The sequence below is a fragment of the Vulpes vulpes genome, chromosome 15 (assembly GCF_048418805.1).
Source record: "Vulpes vulpes isolate BD-2025 chromosome 15, VulVul3, whole genome shotgun sequence".
Classification (NCBI taxonomy): domain Eukaryota; kingdom Metazoa; phylum Chordata; class Mammalia; order Carnivora; family Canidae; genus Vulpes; species Vulpes vulpes.
The window spans coordinates 92,676,952-92,697,099 of record NC_132794.1 but is presented as its reverse complement, the minus strand read 5'-3'; the positions used below and the strand labels follow the sequence as shown (position 1 = coordinate 92,697,099).

General features: G+C 44.2%; 1 protein-coding gene across 1 annotated transcript; it reads left to right on the top strand.

Annotated features, from left to right (window-relative positions):
• The first annotated feature begins 8,954 nt into the window (after window positions 1-8,954).
• On the top strand, window positions 8,955-15,277 carry CYP17A1 (cytochrome P450 family 17 subfamily A member 1). Its single transcript, XM_025995766.2, has 8 exons — window positions 8,955-9,683; window positions 11,065-11,203; window positions 11,405-11,634; window positions 12,287-12,373; window positions 12,746-12,961; window positions 13,291-13,460; window positions 14,045-14,148; window positions 14,653-15,277. Exons 1-8 carry the CDS (start codon window positions 9,387-9,389, stop codon window positions 14,934-14,936), a joined length of 1,527 nt encoding a protein of 508 aa, XP_025851551.1. The 5' UTR covers window positions 8,955-9,386; the 3' UTR covers window positions 14,937-15,277.
• The last annotated feature ends 4,871 nt before the right edge of the window (window positions 15,278-20,148 follow it).

The following is a 20,148-nucleotide window of genomic DNA, read 5'->3' as shown; positions in this document are numbered from 1 at the left end:
ATGTCTCTGCCTCTCTCTGTGTCTCTCATGAGTACATAAAATCTTTTAAAAAAAATAATGAAGTATCAATGTAAAAGATTGTAAAGTGAAGAATTGTAAAAAATGGAAAAGTTATAAGGGACTGGAACCATGCCTAAAGGTGATTTTGAACATCTCCATATGAATTTTGTAAATTCACTTCTATGTGTGCCAGTGAGAGTCCATTTATCTTCTGAATGAGATGAAGCATTTCCATGTTGAAAAGCCACAAGTACTAAAATACTATTATACTTTGTATCTTGTACCTAACTTCTACCTATGTTTTCTACATTCCAACTGGTTGATCCAGTGATAAGATGACACATTTAACTGAAGCAATTATTTATGAATTTAAATTGTGCAAGACTTGGCCTTTACTCAAGTCTTTCTAACTTCATCACTCCCCAGTCCTCTGGAGAAACACAAGATAATTTAATAGAACTGAAAAGCTGACTTGCAATAGAGACCCTAAATTGAGGTTGCAAGATAACTTTTGGAGCAGGTAGTTTGAAGGCCTCAGAAGAAGCTGAAAACCATATGGACTAGACAACTACCGCTCCAAACCCTTGGAACACAGCCCCTCCAAGTGCCACTCTCTTCATACTCTTTATTCATACTTAAAAAAAAAAAACGGATGTCAGGTTCTATCTTTATGACTGAGCATGTTCCCCTTATTAGTAATAATAACGTGTCTGAGTCTAGGCTTTTCTAGAGACAATCATCATGCTAATGTTACGATTTAGTTCCCTCAACCTATTGCCTAGTACGGTTCCTTTGAAAAACAATATACCAAAAAAAAAAAAAAAAAAGACAGACAGACAGATATCATATCAATAATGATAGCCTTCCTAAAGTCCTTACACTAGAAGAAGCACAAGGTACCACAAACACCCAGAGATGATATACTTCAGCTCCATCAAGGTTGATACATTCCTTGGATAGCTTCTGAGTTCTATTTCATATGTTGCAATTAGACCCTTCACTGCCAACCCAGACAGAAGGTTAAGTATTTTGTAGGGCTATTCCAAGGATATGACTCCCCCACACCCTCAATAGACTGTATTTCTTTACAGAGTCCAAAAGAATGAAACCATTTCTGTGAAGAGGCTTTCTTTCTCCCCCGCTCACAATCTCCTCTATTAACAACACTTTGCATTCCTATGGTATATTTGTTACAGTTAATGAACCAATATTGATGCATTTACTATTAAATAAAGCTCATAGTTTATGTTAGGGTTACTTTTTGTGTTGTTTGGATTTTATGGGTTTTGATAGATGCAAAATATCATGTATCTACCATTACAGTATCATACAGAATAGTTTATTGCCCTAAAAATCCCCCGTACTCCACCTATTCATCCCTCCTCCCTCCCCTTGTGCCCCTGACAACTACTGATATTTTTACTGTCTCTCTAGTTTGCCTTTCTGAAAATGTCCCCTGGTTGGAATCATACAGTATGTAGCCTTTTCAAACTGGCTTCTTTAAATAAACAATGTGTGCTTAAGCTTCCCCATGTCTTTTTGGTTTGATAGTTCACTTATTTTTATCACTGAATAATATTCCTTTGTATGGATGTACCAAAGTTTGCTTTATCCATTAGCCTATTAATGGTTTCTTCCAGCTTTTCATAGTTATGAATAATGTGGCTATAAACATTTGTGTGTAGGCTTTGTGTGGACATAAATTTTCTACTGATTTTCTTAAATACCTAGGAGCACAATTGCTGGGTCATATATTTTTATGTCAATAAAATATAAATAACATAAAATTTACCATCTTAACACATTTTTTAGTGTAACAATTCAATAGTATTAGGTACATTAACAGCGTACAGATGCAACTACTGAACCTGTTTCCCTAACTTTTTCATTGTCCCAAAGAGAAACTCTGAACCCATTAAATAATTACATCCTATTTCTCCCCTCCCCTCCAGCCCCTGGTAACCTCTATTCTGATTTATGTCACTATGAATTTACCTATTCCAAATACCTCTTGCAAGTGGAACCATATAATATTTGTCCTCTTGTGTCTAGCTTATTTCACTTAGCAAAAGGTTTTTCAAATTTAATCCATGTTATAGAATGTTTTAAAACTTCATTCTTTTATTGCTGAATAATAGTCCATTGTGTGTATATAACACATTTTGTTCATCCATTTATCTGTTGGTGGACACTAGGGTTGACTCCACCTTTTGGTTATCATGAATAATGCTGCTGTGAACATTGATGTACAAGTATCTATTTGAGTCCATCTTGTCAATACTTCTGGACAGTAAGTACAGAAATGCTGGCTCTGACAACAATTCTGTTTACCATTTTGAAGGACAACCATTCTTTTCCACAGAAGCTGCATCACTTTGCACAACCATCAACAATGCATGAGGTTTCCAATTCCTCCACATTTTCACCAACACTTGTTATTTTCTGTTTTTTTTTTAAATATCATAGCCATTCTACTGGATATAAAATGATAAGAACGTCTTCCAAAGTGGTTGCATTCCCACCAGTGATGAATAAGAGTTTCTGTTGCTCCGCATCAAGTCAGCATCTGGTATTGTCAGTTTTTTGGATTTTAGCCATTCTAATATTTGTGTAGTGAGTATCTTGTTGTTTTAATTTGCAATTCCCTAAGGACATATGACATCGAGTGTCTTTTCACATATGCTTATTTGCCATCTGTATATCATCTATGGTGAGATATCTGTTCAGATCTGTTGCCCATTTTTAAATTTTTTTTCTTGTTGTCAGGTTTAAAAGTTCTTTGTATATCTTGGATACGAATCTTTTATCAAATATATGTTTTGCAAATGTTGTCGTCTAGTCTATGACTTGTTTCTTCATTTTCTTAACAGTGATTTTTATGGTGCAGTTTTAAATTTCAATAGAGTCCAACTAAAAAGAAATAGAGTCCAACTTATCTTTTTTTTTTCTTTCATGGATTATGCATATGGTGTGTATCTAAAAAGTCGCCACCAAACTGAAGGTCCTTGAATTTTCTCTTATGTGACCTTTTTATGTTTTAAAGTTTACATTTAGGTCTATGATCCACTTTTTTATAATAACTTCTGTGGAAGGTATAAGGACTACTGTATAATTATTTCTTTCTTCCCTTTTTTTTCCTTTCTTTTGCATAAGGATGTCACTGTTCCAGCATCATTTTTTTAAAAGATTTTATTTATTTATTTATGAGAGACACGGAGAGGGGGCTGGGCAGAGACACAGGCAGAGGGAGAAGCAGGCTCCATGCAGGGAGCTGATGCAGGACTCGATCCCGGGACTCGATCCCGGGACTCCAGGATCACACCCTGGGCGGAAGGCAGGTGCTAAACCACTGAGCCACCTAGGGATCCCCCAGCATCATTTGTTAAGAAAACTAGCCTTTCTCCATTCAACTGCCTCTGCTACTTGTCAAACATCTTACAATACTGATCATTCCTATCCATGAACCTGACATATCTCTCTATTTATTTAGATATTTTTAAAACTATTTTATTTACTTATTTGAGAGCGTGAGCAAGTAAGAGAGAGAGAAAGAGAGCATGAACAGGGGGAGAGGGAGAGACAGACTCCCACTGAGCAGGGAGCCCGACGTGGGGCTCCATCCCAGGACCCTGGGACCATGACCCGAGATTAAGGCAGATGCTTAACCAGTTGAGCCACTCAGGTGCCCCTGTTTAGATATTTTTAAGTTTGTTTTGTCACAGTTGTACTTTTATCAATAAAATATTTTATTATATGTGCATACCACGTTGTATTCCTAGTTTATTTTTGTTCATGTAAATGGCATTGTGTTTTAAATTTCAAATTTCCAATTCTTCATTGTTGATATATAGAGAAGCAATTGATTTTTATGTATTAAACTTGTATCCTGCAACCTCGTTATAATCCCTTGTTAGTTGCTAGAGGGTTTTTTTTGTTGATTCTTTGGGGGTTTCCTACATAATCATGTCGTCTGCTAACAAAGACAGTTTTATTTCTTCCTTCCCAATCTATATACCTTTTATTTTCCTTGTTGTATTGCATTCCTAGGACTTTCAGGACTATATTGAATAGGAATGGTGAAAAGGGGCATCTTTGCCTTTTTCCCAACCTCAGGAGCAAATCATCTAGTTTCTCACCATTAAATATGATATTAACTGTAGGGTTTTGGTAGCTGTTCTTCATCAATTTGGGGGAGCTCCTCTCTATTCCTAGTTTGCTGGGAGTTCTTATTGTGAATAGATGTTGGATTTTGTCCAATGCTTTTCTGCATATACGATTTTTCTTTTTTAGCCTGTTGATGTGATAGATTACGTTAACTGATTTTCTAACGTTGAACCAGCCTGAATACCTGAAAAAAATCCCACTTGGCCTGGATACATAATTCCTTTTCTATATTGTTAGATTTAAGTTGCTAATATTTTGTTGAGGATTTTTGCATGTATGTTCATAAAAGATATTGGTCTGTAGCCTTCCTTTCTTGTAATGTCTTTATCTGGTTTTGGTATTAAGGAAATTCTGGCCACATAGAAAGAGTTAGGAAGTGTCCTCTCTGCTTCAATACCTTGTAAGAGATTGTTGAGAACTGGCATAATTTTTTTCTTACATATTTAGTAGAATTTAACAATGAAGCCATCTGGCCTGATGCTTTCTGTTTTAAAACACTGTTAATTATTGATTCAAGTACTGTAGTAGACACAGACTGATTCAGACTATCTTGTATGAGTTTTGGCAGATTATGTTTTCAAGGAATTGGTCCATTTTAACTAGGTCATCAAAATTTGTGGGCATAGACTTTATGAATAAATCCAAAGGGAGATTCTTTGAAAAGATTAATAAGGCCTCTGAAAAAATAGAAAATGCAAATTTTAAGAAATATTAATTGCCAAAAGTGACTCAAGAAGACTCAGAAGAATTGAGGAGACCAACACCTGTGGAAGAAACTGAAAAATTATGTTAAGGAGTCATCTCTCCAAAAAAGGCATTAGTACCTGACACTTTTCATGTTACCTTGCTTTAGAACTTCAAAGAATAGATCATTTCCATGCTATTTAATCTGTTGAAGGATATAGAAAAAGACTGAAAGTTTCTCTAATAACTTTTTTAAATGAGTAAAATCATAATACCAAAACTTGACAATGCGTAAGTAGGAAAACCACAACCCAATTTTTCATGATTAGATATGAAAAAGAAGTAAAATTCTAAGTAATACACAGAGAATTCAAATCTATATTAAAAGATGCTCTGGATACGTTATTATTAATCTAGGAATGGTTGGATATCAAAAATATATTAATATAATGCCTCTGATAAATAAGTCAGTATTTGTCACAAGTCTTTAAAATATGCATGCATTGAGGCACCTACCTGGCTGGCTGGTTCAGCTGGTGGAGGACCTGACTCCTGATCTCAGGGTTGTTAGTTCAAGCCCCATGTTGGATATGGAGATTACTTAAAAAATAAAACCTTTTTAAAAATGCATGCAAGGGGACCCCTGGGTGGCTTAGTCAGTTGAGTATTTGCCTTCGGCTCTAGTCACGATCCTGAGGTCCTGGGATTGAGCCCCACGTCAGTCTCCCTGCTCAGCAGGGAAACTGCTTCTCCCTCCCATTCATACTTGCTCTCTCTCCCTCTCAAATAAATAAATACAATCTTTTTTAAAAAATGCATGCATGGCTCTTGAGCAACAACTGCACTCTTAGGATCCTACCCTAAGAAAATATTAATGGTTATGCACAAAGCTTTACTGCAACACTATTATTTAATGTTGTTTATATGAAAAACAAAGACAAAAACAGAAACAACCTAAATGTCCAATACCACAACACAGGATCAGTTAAATAAACTATGCTAGATATATGATATACACACAATGGAATGATATGCAGCCATCAAAAATAATGGAGAAAGTCCTTAAAAAGAGAAAAATATCCACACCCAAAAAATGCAGTATGGCCTCAGTTAGCTTAAAAACACATTTCAATTTTTAAATTTATTTTTAGCTATCTGCATTAGCCAGATTTTCTGCAATTATCACCAGTAAACCTTATAATACAGTGATGAGGCTATGAAGCAACGTTTTTTTTTTTTTTAAAGATTCCTATTTCTTGTTCATGATTGGGGTGAAGTATTAGAGAAGCACCTCAGCATTCACTTCAGGAATAGAAAGGACCTGTTCATATTTCTTTACCAGCTGGTTGACTCCACTTGGCCCCTGCCTGGATCACAGGACTCAGGCCTCTTCTTGCTGGGCTGTCAAACTTTACACAAAAGGTCTTCATCCAGCCTACCCCAGCACTGATGCCAGATTCACCCTCCAAAAACACCAGTATCCCCTGTCACTCCCCTGCTGCAGAACATTCAGGGGTTTCTCCATTCTCTCTAGCCCTCCATTTCGGGGCTCCAGAGACTGATATTATGTGCCTGTCCAGCAAGCCTCCTATGTGTCTGCAAGTAGGACTGTCACCATCCCACACATTCCACTCCTTCCAGCATCCGCATATCTCTCTGCTGCTCCCCCTTCCGGTGGCGCCCTTTCTCCCCCACTCCCCACGCCTCTACCAAGCAGTCCTACCTCTCTTTCAAGGCCTAGCTCAAGTCCCCTTTCTTTCACGAAGACTTCTCTGACCACCCTGGCCCATATCTCCAACCACAAATGGCCCTAAATGTCTGAACCACATTTGCACATTTGGAGTAATGGGCAACCAGGAAGTCCAGCTTACAAGGCTTTGCCAGTTCCCCTTCATGATGAGGTCCCGTACCTGCTGCCTTCCTGCTTTATTCCAGCAGCCCACATACCAGTTTGTAGTCCATAAAGCACAGACACTGGCAGACCACCCCCAGAGATGGGCAGAAATCCCATCTCTCATCTTTGTAAGTCTCACTCAGTGGGCCCTGGTTCCCTGTCTGAAGGCCCACCTCTTCTACGATGATTGACACCAGGAATGCCCACCTCCTTGGGGCAGTGGCTTCTCCTGGTGATACAGAATCATTGATAAATACTGATGGAGGGGGATCCCTGGGTGGCGCAGCGGTTTGGCGCCTGCCTTTGGCCCAGGGCGCGATCCTGGAGACCCTGGATCGAATCCCACGTCGGGCTCTTGGTGCATGGAGCCTGCTTCTCCCTCTGCCTGTGTCTCTGTGTCTCTCATGAGTAAATAAATAAAACCCTTTAAAAAAAAATACTGATGGAGCCACTGAAGGTTTCCAGGAAAAGATGAGAATTTTGTCTGTCAGGAAGATCTACTAATAAGAGCTCAGAAAAACTAAGAAGCCTATTTTGGTATAATGAGGATAAGAATAAATAGTGAATGAGTACTTACTTCATGCCAGGTAGCACTTCTGCATGCATGACTTCACTGAATCACAACCCTAAGGAGTAGATTCCATTATTATTTCCATTTTACAGAGGAGGCAACTGAAACTTAACACATTAATATAAACTTAAGTTAATATAGAATTATTATATAACCTAGCAATTCTACTTCTGGGTATATATCCCAAAGAATCAAAGAATCAAAAACAGGGACTCAAACAGATACTCGTACACACATGTTCCTAGCGGCATTATTAACAATAGCCAAAAAGTGAAAATAACCAAAGTGTCCATCAACTATGAATGGATAAACAAGATGTGGTACAACCATACAATGGAATATTACTCAATCATAAAAAGCAATGGAGTTCTGATACAATGTGGATGAACCTCAAAAGCATTATGCTAGGTGAAATAACCTGGGTACACAAAAAACAATATTGCAAGATTCCACTTATGTGAAATAGGCATATTCATAGAGACAAAGTAGGTTAGACCTTGCAAAGAGTGAGAAGGAGGGGAAGATGGGGAGTTATTTCTTAATTGGTAGTTTCTGTTTTGGGTATGAAGAAGTTTTGGAAGTAGATAGTGGTGATGGCTGTACAACATTGGGAGTATATTTAATGCTACTAAATTTTACACTTAAGACGGTCAAAATAGGGGATCCCTGGGTGGCTCAGTGGTTTGGTGCCTGCCTTCGGCCCAGGGCGTGATCTTGGGGTCCTGGGTTCGAGTCCCACATTGGGCTTCCTGCGTGGAACCTGCTTCTTCCCTGTGTCTCTGCCTTTCTGCAACCCCCTCTCTCATGAATAAATAAATAAAATCTTAAAAAAAAAAAAAAGACAGTTAAAATGAGGGGCTCTTGCCTGGCCCAGTGGAGCATGCAACTCTTGATCTTGGGGTTGTGAGTTCAAGCCCCATGTTGGGTATAGAGCTTACTTAAAGAAGCTTCTTTTATTTATTTATTTGTTTTTTAAAGATTTTATTTATTCATTCATGTGAGATAGAGAGAGAGAGGCAGAGGCAGGCCCCATGCAGGGAGCCCGACATGGGACTCGATCCCGGGTCTCCAGGATCACGCCCAGGGCTGAAGGCGGCGCTAAACCGCTGAGCCACCGGGGCTGCCCAAAGAAACTTCTTTTAATTACAATGTTAAATGTATATATATATATATAAATAATATATATTTTTATAAAATATAAAAATGTATTATATATTTATTATATATATTTATATATTTATATATATTTATATATATATATATTTTTTTAAGTAGGCTCCATGCCGGGCATGGAGCCCAATGTGGGGCTCAAACTTATGACGCTGAGATCAAGAGTTGAACACTTAACTTACTGAGCCACCCAGGTGCCCCACATAATATTTTGATATAATAAAAATAAATTCCTAAAAAACATCATATAGCTAGAAGGTGGCCCAGCTAGAATTTTAACCCAAACCTGTCTGACTCTAAAGCCCATGCTCTCAACCCTAGGGCTTCACTGCCTCTGGAAAGAGCAGCAAACCAGGAGTCAGGACATCTGGGTTCTTGCTGTCACTATCTTGTGTGACCTTATACGAGACTGACCTTTGAAGGCATGACATTCTTTGGCTGTTAAATAAGACTGGATAAAATATCTTTGACAGTCTCTGTTGGTAGTAACCCTCCTGACAACATCATCTGTTCATGGATTTTGATTTTACAACGTGGAAAGTCCCAAGCCTTGATTCCTGACCCAGATACCATTTGTTCCTGGTGTACTCTATGGACATTGATGAATAGGAAGCTCCAAGGAGGGAGGACCAGCTGCCTTCCCCTTACCTAGCCTCTCCCCTAGGGGTTTGCCCTGGAGTTGAGCCAGCCCTTGAGGAGGCCTCCACTCCTCCTCCCTCTCCTGATTCTGGAAGAGGGCTTGGGCCTGGCTATGCTCCAGAATAAATTTCCACAAGGCAAGAGATAACACAGAGCCAAGGTAAAGATCAGGGCAGCTCTTAAAAAGGCCTCCTTGCACCCTAGAGTTGGCTCCCATTCTTCCACCCCATAGCTGCTTGTCCTGCTTGCCGGCACCTGGCTACCATGTGGGAACTCTTGGTTTTCTTGCTGTTCACCCTGGTCTATTTCTTATGGCCCAAGTCAAAGTGCCCTAATGCCAAGTATCCCAGGAGCCTCCCATCCCTGCCCTTGGTAGGCAGCCTGCCATTCCTCCCCAGAGATGGCCACCAGCACGTGAGTTTCTTCAAGCTACAGAAAAAATACGGCCCCATCTATTCCTTTCGTATGGGTACCAAGACTACAGTGATGGTCGGCCACCACCAGCTGGCCAAGGAGGTGCTTATCAAGAAGGGCAAGGAATTCTCTGGGCGGCCCCGAGTGGTAAGCGGTGCCCACCTATCCCTCCTTTCTCACCAGCTCCCGGGGAGGGGGGTGGTTCAGCCAAGACCATGCCTGGAATGGCCCTTCCAGATCCTGTAATTCTTCCTAAAACAGACTAAAAGGGCCATGGGTGGGGATCGGCCCCTCAGTAGGCAGGAAAAATCAAAGGAAGACTTTATTTCTGGGCTTCCAGGAGGTGGGCTGTCATCTTGCCTGGAACTGGATGATGTGCTCTCTGAGTCTTGACTTCTCTAACTGAGGTAGTATACGCAAAGCACTTAGCCCAGGGCCCAGCACAGTAAGTACTCAAGTAAATAGCCTTTAGGAGTGCTACTCTTCGTGTAGAAAATGGGATTAAAATGATTACTGTCTTCTATGGGAAGGTGTGAGGGAGAAGTATCCTGGGTTTTGGAGGGCAGAGATTGCTATTTCTCTGGAGCTGTCCCCAGCTGCTCTGGCTCACAGTAGAGTCAGCTCACAGTAGAGCTGACACATGGTGGCATTTCAAGGATGCCAATGATCTATCCTACTGAGTCTTCTGTAACACTCCTGGGGGAGGAGAGAAGCTAACCATCTGGGAAAACTGCCAATGCCCCATCCCAGCACCCTGCTGCTGAGTACCCCCTTGAACTCCCCAGGCAGGACCTCCCAGTCACTTATCTCTGACCAGGCCAAAGGCTGATTCATTTTTCCCTGGATAAGTCAGCTAAGTCTGCTGGCCAATGGCTTCTAGCTCTCCTCAGCAAAGAGGAAGGAGGAGGCTAGTCAGATGGGGCTTTCGGGTCACAGCATATAAGGGGAGGCTTTGAAACCTGAAGCTTTGAAGTCCCTCTGGGAAGAGGTGGCTTGGCCAAGTCCAGACTGCATTCTCCAGTTGGGGCCTTATGGTGGGCACACGGCCTTGCAATGGAAGGGCAGAAAAAAGATGAGTGGCTGCTGTATCTGCAGCACCCCCCAGAGGGCCCAGAGAAAGGCAGGAGTCTGGGCAGTCTTCACCCTCTACAAGCCAACCTGCTCCTGCCCCCAGGACAGGCACCATTCAGAGCGCTTATTCCATCCACGGCTGCCTTCCCCTGGTCAGCAACTGATAAGAGAGGCTCAGAGGTCACCCTGTCATTGAACTGAACCCCAGAACCCCTGCATTCTAATTCAGGGTTCTTTTTTTCCTCCTCATTCTGTCTCTCTGATGAAATTGGGAGTAGAGGAGTCTCAGGCCCTGCCCTACCAAGGCCTAATGGTCATGGCAGAGTAGAGCAAGGATGCCCCACATGGATGTCAGCATGGCAAGTATCTGCCTTCTCCCTCAAAAAAGGTGCAGGAGGCCCAGGGCAAGGGCAGGTCATTGATGTCTGATTCTTACAGTCTTTCTTGCTCTCCAAAGGTGACTATGGATATCCTGTCTGACAATCAAAAGGGTATCGCTTTCGCAGACCATGGTGCCAGCTGGCAGCTGCACAGGAAACTGGCACTGGCCACCTTTGCCCTGTTCAAGGATGGCAACCAGAGGCTAGAGAAGATCAGTAAGTGTGTGATGGCCGGCCCCTGGGGCTGCTGGAAGAAGGGGGGGGTCGCGGGCGCGGACACAATGGAAGGCTCAATCTAGGGCTTTCTTGGCTGCTGCTGCCATCTAGTGGCCAATCTGTTCTATGTCTTGGCTAACATGGAATTGGGAGGGAGGGTGCGGCTTAATTCTCCACCATCTTGCCCCTCTCTCCTCTCAGTTTGTCAGGAAAACAGTTTATTATGTGATTTCCTGGCCACCCAGAATGGAAAGTCCATAGATTTGTCCTTGCCTCTCTTCCTGGCGGTGACCAATATAATCTGCTTGATCTGCTTCAACACTTCCTACAAGAATGGAGATCCAGCTCTGGAGATCATAAAGAATTACAACGATGGCATCTTGGATACTTTGGGAAGGGATCATATGATAGACATATTCCCCGGGTTGAAGGTGAGGATGAGGTCAGTCCCCACCTTCAGATTCTAGCAGTCCCTGTCCCCAACTCTTTTCAATGCCTGGCTCCAGACCCACTTTTTTCCTGACCACCTCAGCCACAATGACCTCTACCTCCTCTCTTTTGAAAACTTTGCCACTTCTCTACATAGCTTTTAACTATGCATTTTAATATTTTAATACTTGTGATAATGGCTTTCATTTATTTACCAATTGCCGTATGTCCAGTACTAAGTACTCCACATGCATTCATTATGTCATTCCCCTTTAAGGTTGAGTTTATTATCCCCGAACAGATAAGAATGCAGGCTTAAAGAAGTTAAGGAAGTTGCCCTACGCTTCAGACTCAAGTCTATCTTACTCCTAAAGGCTGGGCACACAGCAGAGTCTAATTAGTAGACCCTCAATCAGTGCCTGATGTTTGATTCAATGGAGAAGGAGAGGTAGAGATGCTTCCTTTTCCCCTATTTGGAGCTGTGTTAATAATCCCATTGTGTGCCTCTGTCTTGCCTTCCATTTTGGCTGGCGGTCTGGGTCAGAGTAGAAATTCACCAGAGACTGAAAGCCAGGATCTGCCCCCAGAAGGGATTCTGGTAGCTGGAGAAGCAAAATAGAGATGGATGGATTTGACGTTATTTCTACTTTCCAGATCTTCCCCAACAAAACCCTGGAAAAAATGAGGAATTGTGTTAAAATGCGAGATGCCTTGCTGAATGAAATCCTTGAAAAATATAAGGTAGGTGATGCAGCAGAGGAGACCATGAGTTAGGTTGAAATGTCATGAAAACAGGGCGGGGGTCCATTTTGGACACTGTAGTATCTCTAGCACTGAGCAGAGAGAGCCAGGCACATATGTGTTCAACCAAAAAAATGACTTAACGAATGACGAGGGGGAAGGAAGTAAGGAAATGCAGAGGAGTCTAGAAGGGACCCACTTACTCCCAAAATTTAAAGAGAGCCCTCCTACCTCCACAAGCTTGTAGGTCCTGCCTAGTCTCTCACTTCCAGATGGAAGAGACCTTTGAGTCTCCAGTCTGGGATGGAAGTATGGCAGGGTATTGCAGATGGGGCTCCTTCCTTACCACTGTCTCCCAACCTCACCCAACAGGAAAAATTCAGCAGCGACTCTATCACCAACATGCTAGACGTACTGATCCAAGCCAGGATGAACTCCGACGATAACAATGCTGGCTCAGACCGGGATTCAAAGCTGCTTTCAGATAAACATATTCTCATCAGCATAGGGGACATTTTTGGGGCCGGTGTGGAGACCACCACGTCCGTGGTGAAGTGGACTGTGGCCTTCCTGCTACACAATCCTCAGGTGGGCTTCCCCCTACTCTGGTCTCCCCAACCACTCTTCCCCTACAGCCAGATCCACCTATGGCCCCAGAAAGGAGAAGTAATACCCTCTGCCCTTCCATGCAAGATGACTGGGCTGCTCCACTTCTCACCCAAGTAGTAGTTGGCTTTGGCCCTAGGCTGGCGCTGCTGCTGTATCTTTTGGAAACAAAAAGCCTGGAATGCAAAGCCACCACTGGGAAGAGTGTGAGCCAGCTCTTCTGGATGTATCAATAGGATTCTTCTAAACCCATGCTTCTCTTGGGCTTAATTTAAGCATGTTTGTCACATCTACCCTGCTCTGGCCCTTAGTTGCAGAAGAAGATCCAGGAGGAGATTGATCAGAATGTAGGTTTTGGCCGCATACCAACTATGAGTGACCGGAGCAAACTCATCTTGCTAGAGGCTACCATCAGAGAGGTGCTTCGCATTCGGCCTGCGGCCCCTATGCTCATCCCCCACAAGGCTATCGTTGATTCCAGGTATGCCTTCCCTCCTGGTAACACAAGACTGCTTTCCAGCCCACCTGGGCCCTCCTCAGCCTGCCGGTCAATTCATATGCAACCATCGATCATCTATCATCCTACCCATGACTCTACTGATCAATATATCTGCCACCTACTAATACCGGCTAACTAATCCACAGATCTAACTGACCTCCCTCAGAAACTGCTTGCTGCCTTGGAGACATATGGTCTGGGATGAAAGACCAGGTGCTCCATCCTCCTACACAATCTGATAGCCACAACACACACACACATGCACCAGCTCAAAAGGCACACCCACATGCCCTGACATACATGACTGTCCATGCACACAGGTATTGATACATAAAAGCTAGTCAGGAAGAGAGCTGGAGACAGGCTGGATTCATAGTTAATCTGGCAGAAGCTGAGGAAAGACGAGGGGGTGGGCATGAATGAAATCCTTGAAAAATATAAGGTAGGTGATGCAGCAGAGGACATATGAGGACATATGAGGACATTTTTCCCCCTGGGGTGTAGGGCTGAGCAGTTCGGTGAGAACAATATTTTAGACTCCCCTTTCCTCTCCCTCTTTGGGGCAGCATTGGTGAGTTTGCTGTTGACAAGGGCACAAGTGTTATCATCAATCTGTGGGCGCTGCATCACAATGAGAAGGAGTGGTACCGGCCTGACCAGTTCATGCCAGGTGAGTCCCCGTTTTGTCCTGCTCTCAAGCCACACAGCCAGCCTGGCCTCCATGCTCATCCTTCCAGCATCATGTTCCCTCTGCTAAGCTTTCTACTAGAAAACTCCTGGCTCCAACTGCATAAACCTGTTGACAGCCCCTTTCTACCCTAGACTTATCCAAACTCTTCACAGCTGGGTTTCTCACTCTCTCCTTCCACTAATTGCAAGTGTCCCCTAAGAAGCCTTCTAGGTATATGGCTCCCATGAAGTCAGCCCCTCTCCCCATTCATTAAGACTCCCTCCTTTCTGTCCTTCCTGAATATTGCACTTCTCCTGTGTAGTTAAGGGCTACCTGAGAGCTGGGCTGTATCTCTCCTTGGGCTAGGGTTCCCCCATGTAAGGCTGTTCATCTCCTCAGACTGGGGCTCCCTGGGCAGGGCCAGGTCTCCCCCTCAGTTAGGGCAGAGCCATTCCTCTACTTACCCCTGCCTTGACCCTGGCTGACACTTCCCCATGTCCACAGAGCGCTTCCTGGACGCCACAAAGAGTCAGCTCATCTCTCCATCATTAAGTTACTTGCCCTTTGGAGCAGGACCTCGCTCCTGTGTAGGTGAGATCCTGGCCCGCCAGGAACTCTTCCTCGTCATGGCCTGGTTGCTGCAGAGGTTCGACCTGGAGGCCCCAGATGATGGGCAGCTGCCTTCCCTGGAGGGCATCCCCAGAGTGGTCTTTTTGATCGAGTCTTTCAAAGTTAAGATCAAGGTGCGCCAGGCCTGGAGGGAAGCCCAGGCTGAGGGTAGCACCTAGAGGCTGACCTAGCATCCCCTGACTCCACCCTGTGTGATCCCACAGCACAAAATCAGAGGTGTGATTCGGCCCTCCCCCACCTTTCCTCCCTCCTCCTGGCCCACACTGCCTTCTTTTCCAGCCTGCAGTCCCTGGTAGTGATATGCATAAACTAAACAGTTTTTCTTCCTGGTCCCTGAACAGTTCATTCATTTGTTTATTTGTTCACTCAGTTTTAATAACAAATATTTATTGAGCACCTGCTATGTGCCACTCACTATCCCTGGACACTCAAGCTCCTTGGTTTCATACAGATTACTTTCTACTGAAGGCTGACAAATAAATATTGCAGAGACTCCTAAGTGCTTTGAAGTCACTTATACTGGGTGTTGGTGATATGAGGAGAGAACGGCAGAAGTGGAGGGGGGCCACAGCAAGCGAGTAGTTGGGAAGGTGTAAAGATGTGGGGAAAAGCATCCGGCACTGAGGGAGCAGCAGGCAGGAAGTTTTTGAGGTGGGAGAGGTTGGTGTGGCAAGAACAGAGCAAATGAAAGGGGAGAGGAGTTCTTGATGAAGTCAGATTGGAGACAGGGGCCAAGACCCATGGAGCCTTGTAAGTAACAGGAAAGAGTTTAGGTATCTATTCCTAATATGATGGGAAGTCATGGAGGAGACGGGACTGTTAAACATGTAAGTGGGAAGGTCTGATTTGTATTTTGGGGGGCTGGTGGGGGGGAGAGAGAGAGAGACAAAGTGTGTGTGTGTGTGTGTGTGTGTGTGTGTGTGTGTGTGTGTAGGGGCAGAGGCAGAGGCAGAGGCAGAGGGAGAGAGAGAATCTTGAGCAGGCTCCACACCCAGCATGGAGCCTGACATGTGGCTCAATCTCACAACCCTGAGATCATGACCTGATTCAAAATCGAGACGAATGCTTAACCGACACAGGCACACAGGCGTGCCTGGTTTGTATTTTTAAGACCACCCTAGTTGCTGAGTGGAGATTGGTCTGAGAGGGATAAGAGCTGGGGCAGGGAGGAGGTGGCTGTGCTGGTCCAGGTAAGTGAAGTCATGGAGGCTTAGCTCCTGGCCATAGCAGTGGATATGGTGAGAATTGGTGGGATTGTTTACATATTGAAAGTGAAGCAGAAGATCTTGTTTGATCCAAAGAGGCATCACTGCGTGTACCTTGAAGATTTGGCTTTGGGGGAGTGTGTGTAACCCAACCCACCACTACCTATCCCTCTTATCTTGGTCGCCAAAGGCCAGCAGGTCTCCTTTACTTCGTCGTGTCCTGGGGTAAACACGGCCAGGAAAGCGTTCTGCAGTGCCCCGGCTCTGCCCTGCTCCCGACAGCCACCCCAGGAAATCTGTAAATGCCTCACTAGAAAATGGCTCCTGGACTTCTTTAAACCTTGGCTACTGGCCAGTTTGCAAGTGAAAGATGTCCTGAGATGCTCTGGGGAGAAACTGACCCTTGCCCATTAGCCTAGAGAGAGGCTCCAATGCCAGCTCCCTGGCGCCAGGTGGGCCAGGGTCAGGTCATCAACCCAGTCTTTCTCTTCATACTGGAGGAGGGCTCTGGAAGGGGCAAGGCTGAGACCTTGCCTTATCTGGCCATGTTTTCAGAAGAAATCAACAGAGACCCTGCAAACAGGGAGGGACAAAGTTTTCCATTACAGCACACTTTCTCCCTTCAAAGAGCTTTGTTAATCCAGTGGTAAGAGACTATTCCTCAACTCAGTAAGGAATAGTCAACTCATTCCTCACCCCTAACTCAGCCTTGCTAAAGAGCCCATGGAAAGTTTGTGGGCAGGCATGGTTGACCAGCTCCTGTCACAAGCAGCCTGGTGAAATGCTGACACTCCTGTAGGCTGACAGGAAAGGGTTTAACTGGAAGTGGCTCCTCTCTCTCCCAGGTTTCTCTGCCCCTATTAGTTGGTCATTGGCCCAGAGCCAAGCTACCCTCAGTTTCCAAGCAGAGGGGAGCAGATCGGCTGGAAGAGAGTTAAGTGTTCTCCTCTTCAACTATTGAATCAGATCATAGAGTGGCAGAAGAAAGAGAGACTAATCCTTTGTTTTGAAGATGACAAAACTTAGGGCCAGTTGGGGTAAGGGCAGGGGAAGTAACTTGCCCTAAGTCACGCAGCTCCTTAGCAGCAGGGCTGGGACCAGAACCCAAGATTTCAATGATGCAGGAAGAGGAGCCAGACATGCTTTCTCACTCAACTGGTATCCATGCAGAAGGGCTCTGGGGTGTCTGGCCAGGGGGAGTACAAAGCTGAATGTCCTTTCAGAAAATGACCTCATGACCTCAGACTCCTGCCCAAATTGTCCCTCCCCTGCCTGGAAGGCCTTTTCCCACTGACCTAACTCCTCCCATCCTGAATCTCAGAGTGCAAGCCCAATTCCAGGGTATTTCTCAAGACTCCCAGCCCACTGTGCTTGTCCTGTTTTAGCACTCAGCTTCTGCTCCGTGGTACTGAATCCCATATATACCTGAGCATCTGCTTGGGCTCAAGATGGGTGCAGTATCCCCCAAGGGCACTGCCCACCCCTATGTTTCTGGAGTTCAAGACTGAATTTTCTCCTGTTCCTTATCCTGCAGATCAGCACCTGGCAAGTAGGTTAGACACAAGAGGACTGAATGCTCTAAGTCCCTGGGCTAATTGATCCAGGGATAAATAGACTATTTCCTTATGCACAAGAAAGCTGGGATCTTTGACAAAGCTGGAAGGTGTTTGCCAAGACCCCACAGTCATATTTTGAGCCTCAGAATGCCCTTATCCAGTGATATGATGGAAAATAAATACTAAACAAACAGTTCTCTGGTGCAGATGTACTAGTGTTTGCCAACTGCCATGATGTAAACAGTCCCCATTATGAGCAATTTCAGGGCACCAATGTGATGTCACTGAATACAGTTGGGAATAGATGTGTGGTAGCATTATATGCTACTTACCATTACAGTGTAAATAAATACCATTGCTATATAACTCCATTACTAATAATACCATTATTCCCACCATACATAGATGTAAATAGCCTCAAGGGCACAGATAATAGTAATGTAGTAAAATAATTAGGAAATGATTAGTTTTGATTATTGATTACCTTTGTTTTTACTATAATGTATTCATTATAGGTTTCTATAGTTTTTTTTAATGGTTATTTAATAAACAGTTCACAAAAATCCTGGACATTTAGGAAATTATTTATTTATTTACTTAAATTAAGCTCCACATCCAATGTGGGGCTTGAACTCACAACCCTGAGATTAAGAGTTGCATGCTCTACTGAATGGGCCAGGCAGGCACCCCCTAATTCCTGAAAATTTAATAATCAGCTTTTGTGAACCAAAATAGCCAGCCTTCCCAGGAGGAACATGCTATCTTTTATCCTTCAGAAGGGTGGTTCCCCAGAGTCCGTATTTTGATGGGACTGACTCCTCCCTCTGGTACCCTTGGTGTGGGGTGGGGGTGAATGAGAATATGTGACTGCTCTGGTGCCTCTGGTGGCCATAGAATCTGAAGCAAAGGAGGAGCTCTTTCTCCAGGCACACTCGTGGGCTTAAACACCCATCTTTGGAGGACAGGAATCCAGTCGCAGAGGTAAGAGAGTTGGGAAGAACTGGATAAGGAAGATCCAGGCCCCCTAGGTTCCTAGCCTTGGACCTTAGGCCCATTGTTAGCTTCTTGAACCCATTTCTTCATTTTTTTTAAGATTTATTTATTCATTCATTCAGAGAGAGAGAGAGAGAGACAGGCAGAGACACAGGCAGAGGGAGAAGCGGGCTCCATGCAGGGAGCCCGACGTGGGACTCCATCCTGGGTCTCCAGGATCACGCCCTGGGCCACAGGTGGCGCCAAACCGCTGCCCCACTGGGCTGCCCTCACTTCTTCATTTGTACAGTGGGGTGACTTCCCACCTGTGCTGTCCATTATCTAAGACTCTGGGGAGGGTGAAAAGCAGAAAGGGCCAGGTAAGCTGGGGAGGTACAGAAGACAAGAGGTCAGGCTGTGAGGGCAAGTTGTTCCAGTGCTATCATTCACAGGCCCTGTGATCATGGGCAACTTCCTCAGCTTTCTCAAACCTCAGTTTTCTAAACTATAATATGGGTGTCTAGGTGTGTGCAGAAATGGTACCACCAACATGAAAATGTTGCTGAAAGTCAAATATGGACCTATATAATGCATTTAGTGCTTTGATCAATACTGGCTTTACTGCCATTGCCTCCAGCCAGATCCACAAAATAAGTCCTTGTCTAAGAATGAAGAAACGAGTGTTGTTTAGACAGGTCCAGCTGAAGGACAGGACCTCCCTCTCCAGCCCCCCTTATAGCTCCAATGATCCTGCCTGCTGCCCCTCCCTCTTTCCCCATCTGGGGCATGCTGGCAGCTGGGAAGTGGGTGGGGAGCCCAGAGACAAACTTTTCATGCTTCCAACACAGAGGGTGTTTTGTAATATTTTCCAGCGGGATTGGGTTTCTCGAGACTTCTTGGTAAGAAGGCATGCAATGGAAGGTTAAACTGGTGGGGAGAGGGCTTAGAGTGAGGAGAAACTTCAGATCAAACCAAATCCTCTTCTCCCCTCCAAGTCACCCGAAAGCTCTAACTCCTGAGAATTTTACAATGTTTCCAGGAGGACTCACTCTCCCTGAGGAAGTTAACACTGATAGTGCACCATCCGCCCCAGGAGTGTGGCTATTTCAGCATTGAGGGGCTCTGGCAGGAGCGCCTGGCTGAGCATGGGGGCCTCTGGAGGCTTCTGATGAGGCAAGTGGGAAAGCAAGGGGAATAAAGAAGCTCTTGAGGAAACCGTCTGGCTCACCTTTCATTATGCCACTTGCCTGTTCATCACCTCTCTCTGGTTCTTTCTCACCTTTGAGAAGAAATCAAAAGTTCTTCACGTGGCTTGTGAGCACCAAGTCTTCAGTGTTCAGGGTTCAAATCCTGGCTCTCCCACTTACGAGCTATGTAATCTTGGACAAGTTAGTCAATGTCTCTGAATGCTTCAACCCCGTTAATAAAGAAGTCCATACCTCAGATGGCTGTTTTGAAGCTAAAATGAAAAAATGTGGGTAAGATGTTTACACATGACCCAATAACATCCAGTCAATAAACAGAACAGTAAAGACAAATTAAAATATTTTTATTACCAGCTTACCGGTCTAGATTCATCTCCTGTCACTTCCCAGAATGCAATTACCTACAGAGATTAAATTGCTTGCAGCTTTAGA

What these genes read in the sequence shown, in the direction of transcription:
- CYP17A1 (XM_025995766.2), top strand. Translation starts at nt 9,387, where the DNA reads ATGTGGGAACTCTTGGTTTTCTTGCTGTTCACCCTGGTCTATTTCTTA. An exon ending in TCCTGCTACACAATCCTCAG is followed by an intron (nt 12,962 to 13,290) that starts GTGGGCTTCCCC and finishes TCTGGCCCTTAG; the next exon opens with TTGCAGAAGAAGATCCAGGA. An exon ending in GCCTGACCAGTTCATGCCAG is followed by an intron (nt 14,149 to 14,652) that starts GTGAGTCCCCGT and finishes CCATGTCCACAG; the next exon opens with AGCGCTTCCTGGACGCCACA.